This window comes from Aquarana catesbeiana, linkage group LG13 (genome assembly GCF_042186555.1).
Source record: "Aquarana catesbeiana isolate 2022-GZ linkage group LG13, ASM4218655v1, whole genome shotgun sequence".
In the NCBI taxonomy this organism is placed as follows: Eukaryota; Metazoa; Chordata; class Amphibia; order Anura; family Ranidae; genus Aquarana; species Aquarana catesbeiana.
In genome coordinates this window covers 101,576,474-101,592,002 of record NC_133336.1, presented here as the reverse complement: position 1 = coordinate 101,592,002, position 15,529 = coordinate 101,576,474, and the positions used below count along the sequence as shown (strand labels likewise).

At 43.5% G+C, this 15,529-nt stretch overlaps 1 protein-coding gene across 7 annotated transcripts in view; it reads left to right on the top strand.

Moving 5' to 3' along the window:
• RYR3 (ryanodine receptor 3) overlaps window positions 1-15,529 on the top strand; it is a 1,082,755-nt gene that overhangs the window by 225,232 nt on the left and 841,994 nt on the right. For all 7 annotated transcript variants that reach the window (XM_073608696.1, XM_073608694.1, XM_073608691.1 and 4 more), the window contains exon 3: window positions 12,936-13,043. In XM_073608696.1, the coding sequence (XP_073464797.1) occupies window positions 12,936-13,043 (108 nt within the window). The remainder of the gene's footprint in view (window positions 1-12,935; window positions 13,044-15,529) is intronic.

Below are 15,529 nucleotides of genomic sequence, written 5' to 3'. Positions count from 1 at the left end.
GGGATCAGATATGGATTGTGCTCAGAATACAGGGATCAGAGATGGATTGTGCTCAGAATACAGGGATCAGAGATGGATTGTGCTCAGAATACAGGGATCAGAGATGGATTGTGCTCAGAATACAGGGATCAGAGATGGATTGTGCTCAGAATACAGGGATCAGAGATGGATGCATTGTGCTCAGAATACAGGGATCAGAGATGGATTGTGCTCAGAATACAGGGATCAGAGATGGATTGTGCTGAGTATGCTTGGATCAGAGATGGATTGTACTCAGAATACAGGGATCAGAGGTGGATTGTGCTCAGAATACAAGGATCAGAGGTGGGTGCATTGTGCTCAGAATACAGGGATCAGAGATGGATTGTGCTCAGAATACAGGGATCAGAGATGCATAGTGCTCAGTGCTCAGAATACAGGGATCGGAGATGGGTGCTTTGTGCTCTGAATACAGGGATCAGAGATGGGTGCATTGTGCTCAGAATACAGGGATCAGAGATGGGTGCATTGTGCTCAGAATACAGGGATTAGAGATGCATTGTGCTCAGAATACAGGGATCAGAGATGCATTGTGCTCAGAATACAGGGATCAGAGATGCATTGTGCTCAGAATACAGGGATCAGAGATGCATTGTGCTCAGAATACAGGGATCAGAGATGGATTGTGCTCGGAATACAGGGATCAGAGATGCATAGTGCTCAGTGCTCAGAATACAGGGATCAGAGATGGGTGCATTGTGCTCAGAATACAGGGATCAGAGATGGATTGTGCTCAGAATACAGGGATTAGAGATGGGTGCATTGTGCTCAGAATACAGGGATTAGAGATGCATTGTGCTCAGAATACAGGGATCAGAGATGCATTGTGTTCAGAATACAGGGATCAGAGATGCATTGTGCTCAGAATACAGGGATCAGAGATGCATTGTGCTCAGAATACAGGGATCAGAGATGCATTGTGCTCAGAATACAGGGATCAGAGATGGATTGTGCTCAGAATACAGGGATCATAGATGGATGGTGCTGAGAATACAGGGATCAGAGATGGATTGTGCTCAGAATACAGATATCAGAAATGCATTGTGCTCAAAATACAGGGATCAGATATGGATTGTGCTCAGAATACAGGGATCAGAGATGGATTGTGCTCAGAATACAGATATCAGAGATGCATTGTGCTCAGAATACAGGAATCAGAGATGCATTGTGCTCAGAATACAGGCATCAGAGATGTATTGTGCTCAGAATACAGGGATCAGAGATGGATTGTGCTCAGAATACAGGGATTAGAGATGGATTGTGCTCAGAATACAGGGATCAGAGATGGATTGTGCTCAGAATACAGAGATCAGAGATGGATTGTGCTCAGAATACAGGGATCAGAGATGCATTGTGCTCAGAATGCAGGGATTAGAGATGGATTGTGCTCAGAATACAGGGATCAAAGATGGATTGTGCTCAGAATACAGAGATCAGAGATGGATTAATTGTGCTCAGAATACAGGGATCAGATATGGATTGTGCTCAGAATACAGGGATCAGATATAGATTGTGCTCAGAATACAGGGATCAGATATGGATTGTGCTCAGAATACAGGGATCAGATATGGATTGTGCTCAGAATATAGGGATCAGAGATGGATTGTGCTCAGAATACAGGGATCAGAGATGGATGGTGCTCAGAATACAGGGATCAGAGATGCATTGTGCTCAGAATACAGGGATCAGAGATGGATTGTGCTCAGAATACAGGGATCAGAGATGGATTGTGCTCAGAATACAGGGATCAGAGATGGATGGTGCTGAGAATACAGGGATCAGAGATGGATTGTGCTCAGAATACAGGGATCAGAGATGGATGGTGCTGAGAATACAGGGATCAGATATGGATTGTGCTCAGAATACAGGGATCAGAGATGGATTGTGCTCAGAATACAGGGATCAGAGATGCATTGTGCTCAGAATACAGGGATCAGATATGGATTGTGCTCAGAATACAGGGATCAGAGATGGATTGTGCTCAGAATACATGGATCAGAGATGGATTGTGCTCAGAATACAGGGATCAGAGATGGATTGTGCTCAGAATACAGGGATCAGAGATGGATTGTGCTCAGAATACAGGGATCAGAGATGGATGCATTGTGCTCAGAATACAGGGATCAGAGATGGATTGTGCTCAGAATACAGGGATCAGAGATGGATTGTGCTGAGTATGCTTGGATCAGAGATGGATTGTACTCAGAATACAGGGATCAGAGGTGGATTGTGCTCAGAATACAAGGATCAGAGGTGGGTGCATTGTGCTCAGAATACAGGGATCAGAGATGGATTGTGCTCAGAATACAGGGATCAGAGATGCATAGTGCTCAGTGCTCAGAATACAGGGATCGGAGATGGGTGCTTTGTGCTCTGAATACAGGGATCAGAGATGGGTGCATTGTGCTCAGAATACAGGGATCAGAGATGGGTGCATTGTGCTCAGAATACAGGGATTAGAGATGCATTGTGCTCAGAATACAGGGATCAGAGATGCATTGTGCTCAGAATACAGGGATCAGAGATGCATTGTGCTCAGAATACAGGGATCAGAGATGCATTGTGCTCAGAATACAGGGATCAGAGATGGATTGTGCTCGGAATACAGGGATCAGAGATGCATAGTGCTCAGTGCTCAGAATACAGGGATCAGAGATGGGTGCATTGTGCTCAGAATACAGGGATCAGAGATGGATTGTGCTCAGAATACAGGGATTAGAGATGGGTGCATTGTGCTCAGAATACAGGGATTAGAGATGCATTGTGCTCAGAATACAGGGATCAGAGATGCATTGTGTTCAGAATACAGGGATCAGAGATGCATTGTGCTCAGAATACAGGGATCAGAGATGCATTGTGCTGAGAATACAGGGATCAGAGATGCATTGTGCTCAGAATACAGGGATCAGAGATGGATTGTGCTCAGAATACAGGGATCATAGATGGATGGTGCTGAGAATACAGGGATCAGAGATGGATTGTGCTCAGAATACAGATATCAGAGATGCATTGTGCTCAAAATACAGGGATCAGATATGGATTGTGCTCAGAATACAGGGATCAGAGATGGATTGTGCTCAGAATACAGATATCAGAGATGCATTGTGCTCAGAATACAGGGATCAGAGATGGATTGTGCTCAGAATACAGGAATCAGAGATGCATTGTGCTCAGAATACAGGCATCAGAGATGTATTGTGCTCAGAATACAGGGATCAGAGATGGATTGTGCTCAGAATACAGGGATTAGAGATGGATTGTGCTCAGAATACAGGGATCAGAGATGGATTGTGCTCAGAATACAGAGATCAGAGATGGATTGTGCTCAGAATACAGGGATCAGAGATGCATTGTGCTCAGAATGCAGGGATCAGAGATGCATTGTGCTCAGAATGCAGGGATCAGAGATGCATTGTGCTCAGAATACAGGGATCAGAGATGCATTGTGCTCAGAATACAGGGATCAGAGATGGATTGTGCTCAGAATACAGGGATCAGAGATGGATTGTGCTCAGAATACAGGGATCAGAGATGGATTGTGCTGAGAATACAGGGATCAGAGATGGATTGTGCTCAGAATACAGATATCAGAGATGCATTGTGCTCAAAATACAGGGATCAGAGATGGATTGTGCTCAAAATACAGGGATCAGAGATGGATTGTGCTCAGAATACAGGGATCAGAGATGCATTGTGCTCAGAATACAGGGATCAGAGATGTATTGTGCTCAGAATACAGGGATCAGAGATGGATTGTTCTCAGAATACAGGGATTAGAGATGGATTGTGCTCAGAATACAGGGATCAGAGATGGATTGTGGTCAGAATACAGAGATCAGAGATGGATTAATTGTGCTCAGAATACAGGGATCAGAGATGGATGCATTGTGCTCAGAATACAGAAATCAGATATGGATTGTGCTCAAAATACAGGGATCAGAGATGGATTGTGCTCAGAATACAGGGATCAGAGATGAATTGTGCTCAGAATACAGGGATCAGATATGGATTGTGCTCAGAATACAGGGATCAGAGATGGATTGTGCTCAGAATACAGGGATCAGAGATGAATTGTGCTCAGAATACAGGGATCAGAGATGCATTGTGCTCAGAATACAGGGATCAGAGATGCATTGTGCTCAGAATAAAGGGATCAGAGATGCATTGTGCTCAGAATACAGGGATCAGATATGGATTGTGCTCAGAATACAGGGATCAGAGATGGATTGTGCTCAGAATACAGGGATCAGAGATGGATTGTGCTCAGAATACAGGGATCAGAGGTGGATTGTGCTCAGAATACAGGGATCAGAGATGCATTGTGCTTAGAATACAGGGATCCGAGATGGATGCATTGTGCTCAGAATACAGGGATCAGAGGTGGATTCATTGTGCTCAGAATACTGGGATCGGGGGTGGGGGGGGGGTGATGTGAAGGCCCTTCCCAAAGTAGTATACTCTGTCCCCCTCAAATCCCCTGTCCTCTGCTTTCCCCCCCCCCCTTTTCCCCATAGCACTGTCCTACCTGTGTATGTCAAAGTCCTCCACCCCCTGCACAGGAAGCCACTCTCCAAGTCCAGGAAGGGAGGAGTCATTCTTCTCTTCCTTGGTATCCAGAGGCATTGCACGCTGCTTACAGCAGACACTCCGTGTCCTTTCCACTGGGCTGCCCTCAGTGTATGCAGGGAGGGCTTTACTCACATCTGCGGCCCCAGTGCCCGATTGCACTCATGATAGAAAGGAAGCTGGCTCCTCTGCGCCTGCACCACCAGTGCAAGTGACTGCCTTGCCGGGGGATTCCTTCCCCTATCCTGGCGGCGCACTGCGTGCCCACAGAGAGGGCTCGGTGTGCAAGCTGTGGCACACGTGCCATAGGTTCGCCATCACTGGTCTAGATCATATATTTGCAAACAATTTTAATGTCACAGTCATGATTCAGCCAGAGAAGAGGTTACCTCAGAATATACAGAACATTTGAACAATAGAGTCAGTTTAAAAGTCAGTTCAGAATACGCACAGTATTTTATCAGTACATTGTCAAAGAGAGGACACATTTTTATTCTCTATATCCTTACAGTGGGGTTCATTCAGATCCTGTGTGACCCTCATTGGACACCAGTCAGTGTGCCTGAAACCGAAATTAGCACAAACCAGCGTAAAGCTCCAACTTATCGCCTAGGACAAACTTATATCTGAATCTTTAAAATTAAAAAAAAAATGTAACAACCCAAAACTCCCATCCCAAGCATTGCACATACAACCTTCTGTAAAAGCCTGGTGGCACAAAGAAGAGTTGTTTCACATATAACATGCTAGTTGTATGGTAAAGTATGGTGGCATTATTAATATTTGTTTTTTTCTTATGCTGGTTCTGCATTTGTGGTATAAAACCTCAGTATTTTGTGACTATGCTTAGTAGAACAATAGCTGAAACCAATACTGTTACTTTTGTATCCCAAATTCCTAACTTGACACAGCTATGAGCTTTTTAAAATTGTTATTATGAGAATCCAACCTGTGCTAATTGGGTAATATGCAGCAGTCGGCAATTTCTATCCAATTGAATAGTCAGAGTGAGTAGCAACTCACTTTAATCTCTAAGGTAGAAAAATAGAGATATGCCATCAAATCTCAGTTCATACAATATCTGAGGGGTCCAGTCTATGTGGATGGGGGGGACACATGGTCTGCATGTTCAACTAACCACCGAAGCAGGAGAAGTAGAATTTTTGCAAGTCTAGGCTCACATCTGGCAGCTCAGATTTGAATGGGCTGTTATACCTGTGTTTCCTGCAAGGAAAAATTCCCTGACTCTGTGTTTAAAACACAGCCGCATCGAATCACACGGTGCTTTAACACCATGCGGTTTCACACACACTAAAATATGCCATGTAGTATGTCATTACAAATTAATAGTACCCCTGCACATCTGCAAAAGAGCACCACGCTTTGGCTATGGGTGCCTGCAGGTGCGGGAAAGCATGCAATTTACACGCGGTTCCGTACTTGCAACAGGGTAAAGCTAGCCTAAGTCTTTTCCTTTTAATTTTTCATACTGATTGCTTGTGTGTGCCTCACTTTGTAACTTATGTCTTTTGTAACTGTCTATGCACTGTGTGCCTGGGGATATTAAATATAAACAAAATAAGATGGTTTTTGTTTGCTCTAAATAACACACAAATCTGACAAGACTGTTGTGTGTTTTGGTGTATTGTATCATATGTGCAAGTACTGTAAGTTGGATCATAAGTCACTGCAAATCTGTGTGCGATTGCATTGTGTTGCTATGCCCTTGAGAGATCTCATTGCCAGCTACAGGGATTTGTGTGCATATATGTGTGTCTGTGTGGCAGTGGGAAAGGTGACTGATTTGGGATTTTTGCTAACAGGATAGCATGTGGAATCTCAGCGGTGTGGGGGAAACTCCTAACTGACACACAACCAGTGCACCAGTTTGTATACAGGGTGGTAAAAGACTGGGAATGGTTGTGCGTACTAACCATAAAAAGTCTGGCAGCTTTTGTTGGGAGTACAGGATGCTGTGTGGGTTCCTTCTGATTGAATACCTTATGGCCTCTACAGATACTTGTTTGAATACACATACACACTGATGCACACCCTCTCTACTTCTTAATGCATAGTATCCACTATCAGGGTTTACACTTTTAATTTATGTGGTGGCAATTCTGGCATTGGTGGTTCACATAGATTACAATATTATACGATTAACATTGATTGTGATGATTTTGTACACGTTTTCCTGAAGAAGACAAATGTATTTGAAATACGTTGATTTTCTTATGTGAACTCTTCCATCCTTTAACAACCACCTTGTATAATGGATATGCCAGTTCTGTCTGTAATGTGTAGACATGCTCATAAGTCTGTATTTTTTTTAACCTTGCGAAATAAATGAAATTTCTAACTGTATGTACAGGTGCATGCTCATAAAATTAGAATATCATCAAAAAGGTCATTTATTTTAGTAATTGAATTCAAAAAGGGAAACCCATATATTTTATATATTATATATTTCAAGCATTTCTTTCTTTTAATTTTGATGATTATGGCTTACAGCTAGTGAAAACCCAAAATTCAGTATTTTAGAAAATTAGAATATTACATAAGACTAGGGATGAACCGAACACCCCCCCTGGTTCGGTTCGCAGCAGAACATGCGAACAGGCAAAAAATTTGTTTGAACACGCAAACACCGTTAAAGTCTATGGGACACGAACATGAAAAACACGAACGCTACAGGGAAGCCATAGGGATGTACCTGTGCATCAGAGGGGGGCGGGGTCACCCGATGACGTCACCGTGTGGCCCCGCCCTCAGTTATAAAAGAGTTGTCACCTGCGAGCACGCATCATACGGCAGGTGCCTCCCATGGAGGTAGGTCGGTGTGGCGTTTTTTTTTTTTCGGTCCGTTGGCGGAGCAAGAGAAGAAGACTTTGTGGGACAATTTTATTTTTTTATTTTTTAATAAAGGACTTGTCCCCAAGCTGTGTCATGTCATTTTTACCATTTTGACACTTTTTTTGTGAAATGGTAGGCCCGTTAACATTTCACACAGGGGGGGTAGACCAGGATCTGGGGGTCCCCTTGTTAAAGGGGGCTTCCAGATTCCGATAAGCCCCCCTCCCGCAGTCCCCCACAACCACCGGGCAAGGGTTGTGGGGATGAGGCCCTTTTCCCCATCAACATGGGGACAAGGTGCTTTGGGGGTTACCCCAAAGCACCCTCCCCATGTTGAGGGCATGTGGCCTGGTACAGTTCAGGAGGGGGGGCACTCTCTCGCCCTCTTTTCCTGCAGCCTGCTAGGTTGCGTGCTCAGATAAGGGTCTGGTATGAATTTTGGGGGGATCCCACGCCATTTTTTAAAAAATTTTGACGCGGGGTTCCCCTTAATATCCATACCAAACCTGAAGGGCCTGGTATGGAATTTGGGGGGACCTCCACGCATTTTTTTTTTTAATTTTGGTTCGGGGTTCCCCTTAATATTCATACCAGACCCAAAGGGCCTGGTAATGGACTGTGGGGGAATCCCATGCCGTTTTTTTTCAATGACTTTTATCTGTATTGCCGAGACCCGACAATTCATTATAGCCGCGAGTAGTTTTAAATGACTTTTTTTCCTTTAGAAATGTCATTTTGTGCAGGGACTGTTCTAAACACAGGAAACATGCGCTACTTTACAGGCGTACTATAGACACCCCCCCAGGTACGAAATTTAAAGGAATATTTTACTTTTATTGTTTCACTTTAAGCATTATTAAAATCACTGCTCAAAAAAAAAAACGGCCATTTTTAAAACTTTTTTTGCATTGATACAGGTCCCCAAACACTTTTTATGACAATATCATGCATATTAACCTTTAAAATTAGCACTTTTGATTTCTCCCATAGACTTTTAAAGGGTGTTCCACCGCTTTCGAATTTGCCGCGAACACCCCAAAATTGTTCGCTATTCAGTGAATGGGCGAACAGCCAATGTTCGAGTCGCACTCATGTTTGACCCGAACATAAAGCTCATCCCTACGTAAGACCAGTAAAAAAAAAAAAAGATTCTTAATAGAGAAATGTTGGCTTGCTGAAAAGTATGTCCATGTACAATATGCACTCAATACTTGGTCGGGGCTCCTTTTGCATGAATTACCGCATCAATGCAGCGTGGCATGGAGATGATCAGCCTGTGGCACTGCTGAGGTGTTATGGAAGCCCAGGTTGCTTTGATAGCGGTCTTCAGCTTGTCTGCATTGTTGGGTCTTCTGTCTCTTGTCTTCCTCTTGACAATAACTCACAGATATTCTATGGAGTTTAGGTTAGGCGAGTTTGCTGGCCAATCAAGCACAGTGATACTATAATCATTTAATCATTAATCATTCTTTGCTACATATACTGTACTTTTGTAAAGTGTATGGAATGTAGGATATGGGCACATTAGCATAGAACTGTCTCTTTCTTGTGAATGGAGGCTAAAGTTTAAGTAGGCCCAGAGCTGAGAAGTAAGAGATATATATATAAAAAAAAAAAAATCAAAGGCCGTGTGTTGTGCAATAGACAATAATATGCCTCTTTTATCTCCTTTCTTATCCCAGTGTGACTGAATGACAGATATAAGGCCATACATGTTTTAGATGAAACTTCTCAACCAAACACAAAGCTAATCTAGAATGTACTGTATGTAAGAAGGTAGAAAATATAATTTTGACAGATTTGAAATCATTATTGATGAGGGATATTGGGTGGTAGTTAGTATACTGTCCTAGGCTCTCATCCCTCTTACACAGCACATTGATTTATGCTGTGCTGTTCTCAGGTTGCAGTGGAGTGTCTTGGGTGACTGAACAGTATGTAAAGGTGAGGTGTAAAGTTGAGGTACAAAAATATCCACAAACTTTTTATAGTACAGTCTTGTAAGCTTATAAGGATAAGGAGTCTTCAAGAGTTTATCACATTTAGGATGCTGATTTGATGATTTTTTTGACCAAGAGAATCCCAGGCTAATCTTCAAAATTTATGACTAGCTGAGCACTAACTTATTTTTGGTGTGCCTTGTCAGACCCAAGTTAAACTCCATACAAGCCTCCTCAATTGTAGCATGAAAATTCATCTTAGGTATTTTTTATGTTCTCTCGGTATGTCAAAAATTGTTTTCCTTTTTGCAAATCAGGCTTGTGTTCTCGGCAGAAGAATCCATTTACTGTATTCATCGGTGTATAACACGCACCTTAATTTTAAGAGGGAAGTTTTAGGAAAAAAAATTAAATTTTAAATAAAGAATTTTGAAGCAAAATAAGGGTCAGTGCCCATCTGCAGCCATGCCATTGCCCATCATTGCAGCCTTGCCCATCATTGCAGCCTAATCAGTGCCCATCTACAGCCTTGCCCATAATTGCAGCCTAAACAGTGCCCATCTGCAGCCTTGCCCATCATTGCAACCTGAACAGTGCCCATCTGCAGCCTTGCCCATCATTGTAGCCTAATCAGTGCCCATCTGCAGCCTTGCTCATCATTACAGCCTAATCAGTGCCCATCTGCAGCCTTGCTCATCATTACAGCCTAATCAGTGCCCATCTGCAGCCTTGCTCATCATTACAGCCTAATCAGTGCCCAGTTACAGCCTTGTCCATAATTGGAGCCTGATCAGTATACACCGCTCCTAAAGCACCCCTGCCCATTAAAATCAATGGGCAACGCTGCCGAACCGCTGCTTTGAGGTGCTTTGAGGGCAGTTTTAACCCTTTTTTGGCCGCTAGAGGGGGTTAAAAGCGCCCCGTTAGCGGCTGAATAGCTCTGCTAAAACGACGATAAAGCGCCGCTAAAAATAGCAGTGCTTTACTGCCGACGCCCCCAACGCCCCAGTGTGAAAGTAGCCTATAACTTGCACAAAGATGCACTTATGTGGGTTATTTTTACCAAAGATATGCAGCAGTATAAATTTTGGCCAATATTTATGACAAAAAATTACTAATTTGCAAAATTTTATAACCGAAACAAAGAAAAATGCATTGTTTTTACAAAATTTTTGGTCTTTTTTCATTTATAGCGCAAAAATAAAAAACTCTGTGGTGATTAAATACCACCAAAAGAAACTTCTATTTGTGTAAAAAAAAGGACGAAAATTGTGTATGGGTACAGTGTTGCATGACTGAGTAATTGTCATTCAAAGTGTGAGAGCACTGAAAGCTGAAAATTGGTCTGGTTAGGAAGGGGGTTTAAGTGCCCAGTGGGCAAGTGGTTGATCCATTCTCTGCATTAAGGTAAAAAAAAAACTTTCAAAAGCTGCTACCCTTAGCCCACTCAATCCAGCGCTGTGCAGCATCTCTTCTTCCTTCTCTGCCTTTTCACAGGAGACCCAGCAGCAGCGAGAGTCATTGGCTCCCGCTGCTGTCAGTCAAATTCTGTGAGAAGGGAGCGGAGCTAAGCTGTGCTGTGTGTGTCTATGGATGCACACAGCCAGACTCAGGATCGTGCCCGCACAAGTGCCCCCATAGCAAGGAGCATGTTAAGGGGCACTCAGAGAAGAGGAGAAGTCAAGATCGCCAGAGGTGAAACTGCATAAAAGCAGGCCCGGACCACTCTGTGCAATGTCACTCTGTTCAGGTAAGTATAACATGTTTATGATTTTCAGGGAAAAGAAAGAAGCTTCACAGCAAAATGCAAAATAGATACATGTCAAGCTAATGTACATGGAGTCTCAAGATACTGTATATTATACACTGCAATTCCGTGTTCTTTATGAATAAAGATATTTGAACTAAAATGTAAATGGTGTATATATATATGGGGTCTTTCAAATTTACAATGTTTGTGATGGAGTGAGATTGTCCACACAAGACTAAAATTTATTTTACTATATTTTAGGTTTTGTTATTTTTTCTAAACTACAATGAATCAATAACACCGTATTTATCGGCGTATAACACGCACCAGCGTATAACACGCACCCCAAGTTTAGGAGGGAATTTTAAAGAAAAAAACTTTTAGGAGGGAAGTTTAAGGAAAAAAAACTTACATTTAAATGCCCATCAATGCAGCATTATCGTGTCCATCTGCAGCCTTGTCAGTGCAGCCTTGCCTCAGTGTCCAGTGCAGCCTTGTCAGTGCAGCTTTGCCCAAGTGCAGCCTTGTCAGTGCAGCTTTGCCCCAGTGCAGCCTTGTCAGTGCAGCTTTGCCCCAGTGCAGAATTGTCAGTGCAGCTTTGCCCCAGTGCAGAATTGTCAGTGCAGCTTTGCCCCATGCAGCCTTGTCCCCAGTGGTCAGTGCAGCCTTGTCCCCAGTGGTCAGTGCAGCCTTGTCCCCAGTGCCGCCGACATACACAAGTTTAGTGTGTATTTTTAAATATGGCGCCGCGGAGTTCGGAGGGACTCGGCGGCTCTTGTTCATCTGAACGAGCGCCGCCAAGAACACAGTGACTGGGCGGAGCCGAGATACACATAGCCGAGGGTTCTCGGCTCTTCTCGGCGCCGTTCACAGTCACGCCCAGTCCCTATGATGGACATAACAGAGGTCCAATGGCGGGACTGGGCGGGACTGTGAATGGCGCCGAGAAGAGCCGAGAACCCTCGGCTATGTGTATCTCGGCTCCGCCCAGTCACTGTGTTCTCGGCGGCGCTCGTTCAGCTGAACGAGCGTCGCCGAGTCCCTCCGAACTCCGTGGCGCCATATTTAAAAATACACGCTATGTGAATGTCGGCGGTGATCGCTCCGATAGATAACAAAATAGCGGGGATTGGTGTATAACACGCACCCACGATTTTCCCCTGATTTTAAGGGGAAAAAAGTGCGTGTTATACGCCGATAAATACGGTATATATTTTTTAACCAAGTGAAAGCATGTCCTTGATATTTATTTATTTCCTGATCTTCTTCAGTGGTGCATTCTCTGAGTCTGTAATTAGCAACTGATAATATTGTATTTTTGCATATTTAGGCCTCACGCACACAGGATGTTTTTTTCCTCTCTCTGGATGCTGATGCTCCAGGGGAAGAAAAAGCAGCAATAAAAACACCCCATAAAGCCACATTTTGCAAACACGTTTAGGTGCCTTATGTGCTTGGGCTTAGCTACGTGCTTAGCCATGGAATAAATGAACACTCAAGCGCTAAAAGTGCCTAGTGATTAATTGCGTTTGGACGATTTTACATGCATTTAGGCACATTGTGTCTCCTGAATGCGCTGGCTCTGGGGTTTTTTTTCTGCCTCTAAACACTACTGCCTGTAAATGTCTGTAAGCACATGTGGGTGGCTAAAATAGAGGGGTGTTTAGAAGCAGAAAAAAAGACAAATGCTCTTAAAAGTGGTGTTTTTGACATCCTGTGTGCATGGGGCCATATAGTTATTGTCTTCACTATATTGTATGGTAAATGTTATGCTTCTTCTTTCACAGTATGTCCCTCCTGACCTGTGCATTTGTAATTTTGTGCTGGAGCAGTCCCTCTCTGTCAGAGCCCTTCAGGAAATGTTGGCAAACACAATAGCAAATGGCAATGAAGGGGTAAGTCAGTTTTCACTTTTGTGATAGTTTAGCTCATAAAAACTTTTTTCCTAAGGCCCCTTTCACACTGGGGCGGTAGGGGGCGTCGGCGGTAAATCAGCGCTATATTTAGCGCTGTTTTACCGCGGTATTCGGCCGCAAGCGGTGTGGTTTTAACCCCCCGCTGGCGGCCGAAAAAGGGTTAAAACCCCTCGTATAGCACGGCTATAGCCGCGGTATTACCGCGGTATAGCCGCGCTGTCCCATTGATTTCAATGGGCAGGAGCGGTTTAGGAGCGGTGAATACACCGCTCCTTCACCGCTCCAAAGAAGCGGCTGACAGGAGATTTTTTCTTCTCCTGCCAGCGCACCGCTTCAGTGTGAAAGCCCTCGGGCTTTCACACTGAACAAACAGCGGAGGCTGTTTAGGGGCGATTTGCAGGCGCTATTTTTAGCGCAATAACGCCTGCAAACCGCCCCAGTGTGAAAGGGGTCTAACACTTGGTCATGAATGGAAAAAACAAGAAAACTTTGATATATTTAGGGAAGTTATTTGTTTTAATATTACCTTGCAAAGTACAAGATGAACATTGTGCTGTCACAGTAAATGTTTTATTTCCTCCGTATTAGTTAATTACCTAATTAAAATATCAATTGTCAATAAAGTAAATGATTTCATGCAAGCTTGTCTGCTTTTGTACGTTAAATATTACATTGTTCCTAAATTTATTAAACATTTTATTTTTAGTAGAGTTTTATATCACATTTAAACTATGTATAATGTACTGTATGCATGTTTTCATATGCAGTGTGTGTCTGTGTGTACATATACTGTATCTCACAAAAGTGAGTACACCCCTCACCTGTTTTATTATATCTTTTCATGTGACAACATTGAAGAAATGACACTTTGCTACAATGTAAAGTAGTGAGTGTACAGCTTGTATAACAGTGTAAATTTGCTGTCCCCTCAAAATAACTCAACACACAGTCATTATTGTCTAAACCGCTGGCAACAAAATTGAGTACACCCCAAAGTGAAAATGTCCAAATTGGGCCCAAAGTGTCAATATTTTGTGTGACCACCATTATTTTCCTGCACTCCCTTAACCCCTTTGGGCATGGAATTCCCCAGAGCTACACAGGTTGCCACTGAAGTCCTCATCCATGGATGTTAGAGACCTTGCGCTCCTCCACCTTCCATTTGAGGATGCCCCACAGATGCTCAATAGAGTTTAGGTCTGGAGATTTGCTTGGCCAGTCCATCACCTTTACCCTCAGCTTCTTTAGCAAGTCAGTGGTCGTCATGGAGGTGTGTTTGGGGTTGTTATCATGTTGGAATACTGCCCCGTGGCCCAGTCTCTGGGAGGGGATCATGCTCTGCTTCAGTATGTCACAGTACATGTTGGCATTCATGGTTCCCTCAATGAACTGTAGCTCCCCAGTGTCGGCAGTACTCATGCAGCCCCAGACCATGACACTCCCACCACCATGCTTGACTGTAGGCAAGGCACACTTGTCTTTGTACTCCTCACCTGGTTGCCGCCACACACGCTTGACACCATCTGAACCAAATAAGTTTATCTTTGTCTCATTAAACCACAGGACATGGTTCCAGTAATCCATGTCCTTAGTCTGCTTGTCTTCAGCAAACTGTTTGCAGGCTTTCTTGTGTATCATGTGAAAGAGGCTTCCTTCTGGGACGACAGCCATGCAGACCAATTTGATGCAGTGTGCGGTGTATGGTCTGAGAACTGACAGGCTGACCCCCCCATCCCTTCTACCTCTGCAGCAATGCTGGCAGCACTCATATGTCTATTTCCCAAAGACAACCTCTGGATATGATGCTGAGCATGTGCACTCAACTCCTTTGGTCAACCATGGCGAGGCCTGTTCTGAGTGGAACCTGTCCTGTTAAACCACTGTATGGTCTTGGCCACCGTGCTGCAGCTCAGTTTCAGGGTCTTGGCAATCTTCTTATAGCCTAGGCCATCTTTATGTAGAGCAACAATTCTTTTTTTAAGATCCTCAGAGAGTTCTTTGCCATGAGGTGCCAAGTTCAACTTTCAGTGACCAGTATGAGAGAGTGAGAGTGATAACACCAAATTTAACACACCTGCTCCCCATTCACACCTGAGACCTTGTAACACTAACGAGTCACATGACACCGGGAAGGGAAAATTGATAATTGGGCCCGATTTGGACATTTTCACTTAGGGGTGTACTCACTTTTGTTGCCAGTGGTTTAGACATCAATAGCTGTGTGTTGAGTTATTTTGAGGGGACAGCAAATTTACACTGTTATACAAGCCGTACACTCACTACTTTACATTGTAGCAAAGTGTCATTTCTTCAGTGTTGTCACATGAAAAGATAGAATAAAATATTTACAAAAATGTGAGGGGGTCTACTCACTTTTGTGAGATACTGTATATATAACTAGAGTGTTATCCCCCATTAAGCAGAAAGTAGTGATATTTTAATTTTCCTTAAAGCAACCATTTTCT